This window comes from Camelina sativa, chromosome 2 (genome assembly GCF_000633955.1).
Source record: "Camelina sativa cultivar DH55 chromosome 2, Cs, whole genome shotgun sequence".
Lineage (NCBI taxonomy): Eukaryota > Viridiplantae > Streptophyta > Magnoliopsida > Brassicales > Brassicaceae > Camelina > Camelina sativa.
In genome coordinates, this window is record NC_025686.1 from 14,414,768 (window position 1) to 14,425,390 (window position 10,623).

Sequence of the window (10,623 nt, forward strand, 5' to 3'; positions counted from 1 at the left end):
CATAAAACTAAACAAAAGCTCACATTCATAATTTTAATTAATACTGTATTGTATTTTGTCGACCTAAACACCATGCGTCCATCCCTGTGTACATTTTCAATTAAAACAGTAATTCAATCTGTTTCAGGAACCGAATAACACAAAAAAAAAAAAAAAAAAAAAAAATCTTGGAAAATATGAAATATTAACTTACACTTGTGATTAATTAGCTAGCATCTAATCTACTGTAAATAATGGAAACACAACGATATATCCAATGTTTCACAAAATAAAATAAAAATATATATTTCCAATGTTTTGACAAAAAAAAACAATATCTTCATTAGTTTTTCAAGATTTTATAGTATCAAAAGCATGCATATACGTGGATTAGTTTTTTCAAAAAATTAGAAAGCCAATATGTCTTGGAAACGGTTGTGAAAATGTTCAAAAAAAAAAGAGCATTTTTAAAAAGGAATATGCCAAAAAAAAAGTATTTCTAACAAATTCTCTATAAACTCTATAAATAAACAAATAAACAAACTAAACGTTTTTAAGAACCTTGCGACTCCTAGTATGGAGAGAGGGCAAATATCCAAGGCCCTAAACTTTCTATAAAAATTAGAGGCCACATTAGAAAAAATTTAACTTATCTATTTAGTGGGGGTTATTAGTTTAAGATTTGAAAAGAGTTTTAAAGACTTTAAATGTTATGTAGAATCTGTTGTTATTAGATCAAGATTTTGTTAAACTCTGTTAAAATTTAGTGTTATTAGTTTGTGATTTGTAAAAAGTCATTTAAAATCTTAACAAATCTGAGTTATTGGATTCAGACTTTTATAAAATCATTAAAAATTTTGTGTTATTCAATTAAAACAAAAGAGTCTAGGATTGTTAATGAGTTCAATTATTATGTTATTGGTTCATGATTTTAGACACTTTCTTTACAAAATAAAGTTATGGAAAGTATCATAAAAATATAGGGATTGTTTGGAGGACTTTACAAGATTTTAGAAAACTAATCAACAAAACTTTTTAGCAATCTTTAACAATCTTTCACTTATTCATTTTTAATGATTTTGTTGAACTCTTCAAAAATCTTCATAAATCTCAAACCAATACCACCCCCTTAGTTAATCTGGTATATATAATGTGGGTTCTTAAGTGAACAATTTCTATTGTGGAAAATTTTCTTAATTCTTTAATATGTTTCATTTTTATTTTGTTTTGAAAATTGCCTTAATAATATCATTATTTATAAATTAAGGCAAAATAAATTAAGAACAACTTGATAGTATAATCCATGATATTTTTATTTTTATCTGAAAACGTTATATATTGAGCCAATCCCCTAACAAAGAGTAGAATACCACCACTTAAGTGCAAACATAGAGAAAGACGAAGATGATATTTTTCTTACTCATTGGTGACGTATCTATATTGCTTATGTGAACCACATCACACAACTGGCTGTAATGGAGCACTCAAATCCATTATCTATAACTGTATATAAATTCCCTCCTAACATATTTGGTGCCAACTCTGGGGCGACCAAGATGGCTGAAGATCATTAGGTTCCTCTTTTGCTTTTTTGAACTTTTAATATGGAGACCATGTGCTTGGTCTTTTCTTCAATTATTTCAGTGCTTTAGTTAAATATAATATAGAATTGACTAAATTTTATGTCATAGGGTTTCAGTATAAAGTATATGCACATACAGTATCCAAAATGTAATCTAACATGCAAAGCTGTTAGATGAGAACATATAGAAGCAAACTACACTCGGTATATGGTGGTATGGTTAAAGTTCATTTACATTAGCCGACTCGAGCGAGCGGATTCCACGCCTGAGATTGAATTCTCTCGTCCGCAGATCCAAAATTTGAAATACTACTTCCTCTATCAAAAATTGAAAATCTGTAATTCCGCCAGAAAACATTTTTGAAAAACCTTAATGGATTTGAAGTTCGTAAAATTGTTATGAAAAACAGAAAAATAAAACAGAAGCATCAGCTTTTTATCCATGAAAAGTGATGACATAATTGAGGAAGGCTTATATATTTGGTGTTGTTGACTGTCACGTGCTTACCGACTACTTTATATTGAACGAACGTATAAAGTCTGCTTTACAATGGTCTGCAAAAGAGAGCAGAGTTTGTTGTTAATCCAAATTGCTTACATAAATTGGTGTCGCTAGCAAAAGGACTAAACATGATTTTAAAATTTTAATATACTGTTTCTCGTTTTTGTTGTCTTTCCTTTTGGAATGTTTGATCTACCAATGAGGCGGGGTCGATCATCATTAAAGTTACCACTAATTTTATTGAATTTTTGTAGCAAATAAAAAGCATAACTCTTTTGTAATTATTACGCTTTTGGAAAGGAAAAAAAAGGAACTACAGCATATGTCCTTCCGCTAAATCGTCGGTCAACATTTCCGAACGAGAAATATTTTAAAGATTGGCTAATGGAAGATGTTGCTTCAACTCTAATCAAGTAGTTAGAGCACTCAAATCCCAACTTTTTTTTCTCCACTTTTGACAATCTTGGTACCATGTAATTATTAGGTTTTAACAACATATCTCTACACTCCTTTTCAATGTTTTTAGATCCGACTCGGACAATGCCGTGCCTACAATTGTAGAGGCTATGACTAAAATTTAACATATGGCTTTCTTCTTAATGTTATTTTAATTTTTTTTTTGTCAACTATTTTAACAAATTAATAAACAAAATATAATCTAATGTTTTGGTCTTTTGGTAGTAAACTAGTAACTAAACAAATATTTATTGAGAAAATAGTTGCTAAAAATAATAAAAAGAAAAACTTATCATTATGAAGGCCTTATCTAGCTAAGAGCATCATTACTTGCGGTGTGATAAACTAGCTAGTTGGGCTGAAGAACATATGTTCTAAAGGTTTTCTTCGAAGGATTTTCTTAAATTGAGAGGTATATATATTGCAATTTTTTGTCATCTCTAACACTATAAAATATGATATGGAGGAATTAAGCTGTTTTCGATCTCTAGAGTGTAATTTTTAGTCAAACCAAGCACCCACAAACATTAATTAGAGAAATTGAATTTTGCTTTTTTAATAATCTAAAGGGAGACAACATTCACGTTTGCACTGGAACGAAAAAAAAAATCTTCTAGTTTCAAATCACCAAAATTAATAAACAAAATATAATCTAATGTTTTGGGCTTGATCATATGGTCTTGGACTTGGTAATTTATCATTTACCTCTGTCAGTTAGAATTTTTCTATGAACTTTTCGTGTAGAGGAACTTGAATACAAATCTGATACCTTGGTATTTTAACGGTTTTAAACATTTATTTTTGACCATTTTTCTTTGTGATTTTCATTTAATTTAGGTTTGTTTTGTGTGTCTTTCAGATCATTGTATTTTAAAATAGAGGAGACACATTTGGATGCAAAAAAAGAAAAATGGTGATGTATAACTATTATCCCAAATTGGCAAAGTGCCTTAAAGATTGATTCAGATTAAGGCCTTAGCATACTCATGATTTAATTGTGTTTGTTGGTAGTTTATCAAACACAAATGAAGACAGTAGCTGCAATTCATTCCAAAAATAGGAGTGAGAATTGAGAGTCGATTCTCAAATAAAAACTTTTGAGAACCCCATGAAAGACTACATATACACATGTGGCAACATATGATTAGTTTAAATTTTTATTTTTATTTTAAATTTTAAATAAATAACTAAACTAAACAATTAATATAAAATAGTATATTTGAGAGACTGTGTGAGTCTCTCCCCACTGAAATATTTTGTTATGTGCCAAGTTATAAAAATCTATATTATTGATTGGGTGCCAAGTTAATGGTGTTTAAGGTAATTAATCTACCATGATTGGTAGAAAGTAGAAATGAAACGACAATGCCCAATAATTAATTTATTCCTTTTTGCAATAGTTCTTCTTTTGCCACAAAAAAAAAAACTATATAAATCTTGTTAGAAAATAATTTTCTATTTCTTTTAATGAAATAAATATTCTTTCGTTAACATTTAACACCAACAAAGGAGATAATAATATTCTTTTCAAGAAAAGAAAGTTGATGTATTGTGTATATATATATATATATTATATCCACTATGAAAATAAGCTTCTTCTCACCAAATGGACTACATATTTGCAATGCTCTTTTCATGGTTGTTGAAAACTAGTGCATCCACAATTGCACATAGAGCTTCCGTCTATAGAAAAAGTTGTCCGGCCCACTTAGTAATATCAAAGTGGGTTGGGAGAAATAAATCGTTTCAAATTGATTTTTGAGTTTATGACTTTATGTTGTGTTGTTTTATGATTACTATAAAACGTTTTACATAAAAGATTTTACCATTTTTTTACTATGTACAAACGTTTTGTGGAGGGCAAAAATTTTATCAGTGTTACAATTTCTTGTTTGCAAATTTTGTTAAAAATGTATTATAATGGCTGGTCACATTCAGTCAGATAGAACATGCAACTGTTACAATTAGGTTTGGTATTTCGGTTCTTTGGAATGGTTCAGTTCAGTTCAATTATCAGTTAACCAAAAAACATTAGAGGATGTCAAAATAACCCGAAAATATACTTGGTGTTGTACGATTTCTTGCTTTTTTAGAAAAACAAATTCAGGTATTTCTGGCTAAATTTAAAATTTTCGGTAAAATTTGACTTGGTTCGATTGGAGTATTATTAATATCGGTCGAAATTTGGAGAAGCGATGTAATTTTGGTAAGAACCGGTTATGTTAAAAAAATATTATCCAAAAAAACTGATAGGTTCAAGCTAAACCATATAGTTTTGGATAACCAAACCAATACTAGAACCCTACAGATTGATTCGGCAAAAAATCGAACCAAACCTAAATTGTTTGGTTTGTTCGGTTGGATTATTTATCCCATCCCGATTTCTAGTTATAAAAATATATGGAAACTTGAAACTAGCCGATGTAAAATGTTTTACTCTTCTCCTTTTATTGTGGCTGTCCTTATATAAATTTAAGCTCACATAAGCCAGAACTTCTCTCCCAAATCTCAATCAAACAACAGCTTTCACACTAACATTTAGATAACTTTATCTATCTAAAAAAGCACATTAGATTTTTCAATTTTCTGTACACTAGTTTAACAGAAATAAATATCTTGTGTCTTAAAAAGACAAAACACTTCATTCAAAAAAAAGAAAAAAAGAAAAAAAAGAAAACACTTTTTACTATCAAGAAATTGCCAACGTCACAAACTTTTTTTCGATAAGGAAAAAGATCAACTACAATTTCACGGAAAAGATTTTTAATAAAGAAAACATAGAAAATAATTAAGACTCAAATACATTGCATGTATACAATTTGATTGTACTGAAAACAAAACAAAAAAAGCTGTCTTGTCCGAAAATTTGGTCATATAACGTTTACACCCCACTATACTAGTATTTTTGCAGCAACTTTTTGCTCAAAAATACTTTTTGGAAACTTATAGAATTAAATGAAATTGCATTAAATTTACATTTATTTTTTTTCACAGAAAATGTTAATGAAATCGGGGATTTAAATCGTAAAATGATTTTAACGGAAAAATATGTAAAATGAATTGAAGACCATTGATTTCACTTACCTTAAAAATTCTAAACTCACAATCAAAGTAGAAACAAAATAAATCATTTAATGAGGTACATCGGATCATAATTAATCATTCTATATCCCAACAAATTAATAAGGAAAAATATTATCAATGCTTTCAAGACTTACTACAAAGCTAAGAACATGAAATATTACATATCATCAAAGTTTGAACTTCCTAACCAAGAAATCTATTAACTAACATTTATCACATTCATCTACATATCACACTATAAATAGATCAAAGTCCTTTCATCTCATCTCACATCTTACCAAAGCAAAATCGTTTTGTTTTAACATTTCATCTCAATATTTTTTAAAAAAAATTCTTATAATTATCATAGTTATCATTTATTTTTTTAAAAGATTTACAGTTAAAACCTCTCATATTTTCAAGATATCAATATATGAATTAAATTTATAAAATTTGTAACTCATTTATTTACTTTCTATTTTTTTTATAATTTATATGATTTATACAATTTGGAAGAAAAAACAAATTGATTTTTGTTGAATTCTTTTTGCTTTCTTTTTGTTTTATTTTAAAGGTATCTTCGATTGAAACTTATATTTCTGAAATTTCAAATATGAGAAATATTCAAAATTTTTTAAGAATTCTAAGTATTATAGATATTTAAACTTTAAAAATATTTAAACTTTATAAGAAACGCCAATCTTATAAAATTTTAATGGTTACAATCTTAATAAATATCATACTAACTCAATCTAATTTTTATAATACAAAATAATAAATATTAAAAATTAAGAATGATATAGTGCGAATTAAAATATCTCGGGACATGGTTATATGGCGGGATGGGTTTGGTTGATATTTATATAATTTTAAAAATATTATTAGTTTGATGTTACACTACTAAAACATCATTAATATTATCGATATTAGAGAAATAGACTTATCTAATTAAGTTGATTAAATTAATATTATGTAAAAACTAAATTATATTGTGCTACTATATGGTTTAAACCATAAAATTGTCAATTATTATACAATTATAATATATTTAATAAACAAAAACAATATATAATTTAAAAAGTTTTAACTACAAATAACTTGCCCCGCGGTACACCGCGGGTCGTAATCTAGTTAATAAGTTAAAATTGTAACTAGTTACACTTTAAGATACGATCTTTGACATCTCTCTTTTTTTCTTTTGTTCTTAATTGATAATCATCTTATTTTGACTGATATCTATAGGTTAGCTAATTACCGAATGGTAAGATTGATGTATGGATGGACCATCAATCCACTACGCAGCTAAAGGGACCATGTTTCCTTATGGGAAGAACTAGGATCGCGACTACCACTTCATCACATCCTACACACCCGTGATATATTGTCAAACCTCATTCATGCTTTTTTTTACCTAGATTTCTTTATCTTAGTGGACAAAGCAATCAATTTGAAAACTCTATATATATTGACTTCCAAAGTTTATAAAACCATAAACTATGTCAAGCTTTCTTCCTACAACATATTGCAATTTAATTTAGCTACACACAACAATCTAACAGTTTTCATTTTTCCATGGTTATATGATGATCAAATGCTGATAAACAAAAACATTTTACAGTCATAATGCTGGAAGTTAGATTCTGTTATTTATCTTGTATGTATTTGGTTCTTGTCATTGGCAGTTGTAACTTGTAATTACTTTAGAACTAACCAGTTGTATATTTCGAATTTTAACTATCATTATTTCAACGGTGATGGCTATATAAGTTCACAACTGTAAGGGTATTCTATCCACATCGGAATCAATCTTTTCAAGTATATGCATGCACCCTCTTACATAGTCCCTAACATGCATAAATCATAAGAACAATAAAATTACCTAAGGAAACCTAGCTATACGTATATGTCCTTGTACAAATAAGTGAAAGACAATTGAAAAATATAGCGATATGATTCATAGCTGATACATTTCTTAGAGAACTTACATATCTCCATGTAAGATTTGTATTCTTCATAAACCGATAAAATTTCAATCCAAAACAAGTTTCTTTTACTTAGTTCGAAGTGCTTAAGGACCTTTCATAAGTCAAGGATAAGTCTCGTGTTTGACTGACCAGAGACTGAAGTTAAATCAATCCTAGAGCCTTGAAGAAAGTATAGAAAGAATGTGTGATCCCCATGAATTCGGACCAATAGAAGTTCATACAGTGTAAAGGTATAGAAGACAGCAAATCATTCAAACCGCTTGGAAACGCGCCAAGCAAACGCTTTTATTCAAACTTATAAAAAACTCCCTTTTACAAGTTATGAATCTAAGCCTACTCTTTTGTCTATCTATCACAATACCATGTGTAGATCTAAAAGAGTAAAATGAACACACTCACATTCAAAGCCTTTTTTTGATTGCTTGAAGGTTTACAAAACTCACAAACTTTTCCCACGAGTGCTAACTCTTTTTTGCGGCTAGCCCTCGTCCCTTTATACCTTACACAAATGATCTCTAACCTAGATCTTTGTGAATCCCTAACTAAAAGGAAATATTCCTTATCCTAAGAAATATCCTCCCTTAATCTCTCGATCAAATATACTCTCAATATCCTCGTGTATATCTTGATCTTCTTCTTCCTTCCTTCTCACGTTCCCTGTCACGACATCCCATAAACTTCCTCCACGTCAGCTCATCTGCCACATCAGCATATCAGCACTCTGAAACACTTCGCAAGCTCCTGTTACCTTCAGAGCTCTGATGCACTTTCAATCTCCCCCTTTTTGACTGAATCTTGCCACACAAGCAACCGCAGCATCAACCCTGAAAAAGCACAGACAACACAGCCAAGACAAGACACAACCGTACTAGCAAAAATAAAATTCCAGCAATCAACACAAGACGGTTAACCGATAAAGACTTGTTAAAATAAATTGTTCAAAACCAAAAACAGAGATAAAATAAAATAAGTCTCAAGTTTTAACAGGGGAGAAATAAAATAAAATCAACAAAAAACTGTGAGCAACTGCTCCCCCATAGCTTAATCTCCCCCTCAGGCCTCTGAATCAGACTCATCTCCCCCTGCTTGTTTGGCACAGTTTAGTCAAAAAATACCAAGAACCTAAACCAGAAATTTGAGCGAACATCAAAGTGAGAAACTACTTACCAGCTTCTAAGGCATCTTGCAGGATCTTGATTGCAACCCGGATGGCTTTGCGTTCTGCAGAGGACCCTTTTGGAGAAACAGGTTCAACAGGGACGAATGCTGTCTTCTTCCCCTTTGCCTTCTTTGCATCTTTTGATGACAAACTAGGAACAGGTCTCTGAGCAGTCAGCAACTGATAGATGAGACTGGGAAACGGCAACCGGAAGCCAGACTGAGCTTGCAACCCCAGTTGAATGATCTGGTTGTAGATCATCCGTCCAAAATCGAACGAAATCCCATGCATGATCATGTAGATCACGAGAGCCCTATTCGTCGAGATGTACCTAGTATTTACCGTGGGAGACCAGTTGCTACAGCAGATCCGATACAGATCCTTGATCACCGGGTTCTTGATTGCAGTGGATACCAGCTGCTTGCAGGGTTTGACCTTTCCATCCGAGAGAAACAGAGCCAGATCCTCCTCCAGAATTGCAGCCGTCTGCAGTTGCTGTTCACGCACATCCATAGACCTCAGACCAAACAGGACATTGATACGGCATGGAGAGAACTCACAAGTCCAGTCTCGGACAAGCAAATCGACAGACTCCCCCTCACTCTTGACCGTTGGGAGATTCGCCAAGAATTCATAGACCACCTCGGAGTCGTACGAGCCAATCTGAGTAATGGTTTTAAGCAGCCCAGCTTTGTCTATGAACTCCCTAGCCTTGTCTACAGCATCTAGTGGATAACAGACCTCTGGAGCGAGCGTTCGAGAGACAAAGAACCCATAACGTCGAACAGCCTCTGAGGAGATGAACCGTTTGGCCTCGAAATCCTTTGACGAAGCTCCTCGAGATGCGGTGCCCTTATCTCTGTGGAGAGATGGGCGCTTGGAGTCACGACTGTCGAGATCAGCAGGCGGTTGTCTTTTGCGTAGACGGGATGAGACTCCTTGAGATGGCAGGGCAGGTACAGGCACATCACCGGTAAGATCTACCACCGGAAATCGAGAAGTCACCTCTCTTGGCGCAGAAGACGAGGAGTCGCAGGTCTCTTGATTCCCGTGAGAAGGCGAGGGATTCTGATCCACCTGAGTCGGAGATGCAGTGACAGACTCCTCGCGAGGCTGGTAAACCACCATGGCAGTCGCGGGATCGATCGGAACATGTGGAGTTGGCGGAGGCAAGGAAGACGGTGGTGTGTGGAGCTCCTTATCTGTGCTGGAGTCATAGTGGAAACCACTAAAGATGGACTTCATGATGGTTAGAGGGTTAATTGACAAGAGAAGAGAGAGATTTGAGCAGAAGTTTAATCGACACAGGGTTGAAATCGCAGAGGTGATGAGGAAAACGCCAAAACCCTAGCCGCTCCTTTTTATACACATCCGTGAGTCCCAATGGGCTGCACAAACTCGGCCCAAAACATTAAAGATTTCCTGAAACCGCTCAATTAAACATCAGTGTACACTGCATCTATTTCCTCTTTTGACTGCATTTAATCGTTAATTCATTCAATCACTATTAATATCAGTGCATTTATAAATCTCATTCTTCCTCTTTTACAACCCAATTTAACAGATTCATGAATCAAACACACAGATACACACAACCACTAATGATAGATTCGGAGGGACCCAGATCAAGAAATAAACACACATGAGCATCAATATTATTATTTTTTTTTTTTTTTTAAATATTAAACAGTGCATAAATCAGAACACTAACCAGACCTTTGTCGTATCAGCCACTTGTTCAGAACCTAAGCTAGAAACTATCACAACCTCTTGAATTGTCGAAGATCAGAGGAATGTTGCATGTGGGTAGTCTTTCACACTGGCATGCCTTTAGCCTTCAGTCCATCCCAACATGTTAAGGCAGCTGGAGTTCATCTCTTTGAAGAGCACAATTTTT

General features: G+C 32.4%; 1 protein-coding gene across 1 annotated transcript; it reads right to left on the reverse strand.

The window, feature by feature from the left end:
- LOC104752022 lies at positions 8,318 to 9,971 on the reverse strand. Its single transcript, XM_010474090.1, has 2 exons — positions 8,735 to 9,971; positions 8,318 to 8,391 (listed from the first exon to the last, which is right to left on the reverse strand). The coding sequence occupies exons 1-2, from the start codon at positions 9,969 to 9,971 to the stop codon at positions 8,318 to 8,320; spliced, it is 1,311 nt and encodes a 436-aa protein (XP_010472392.1).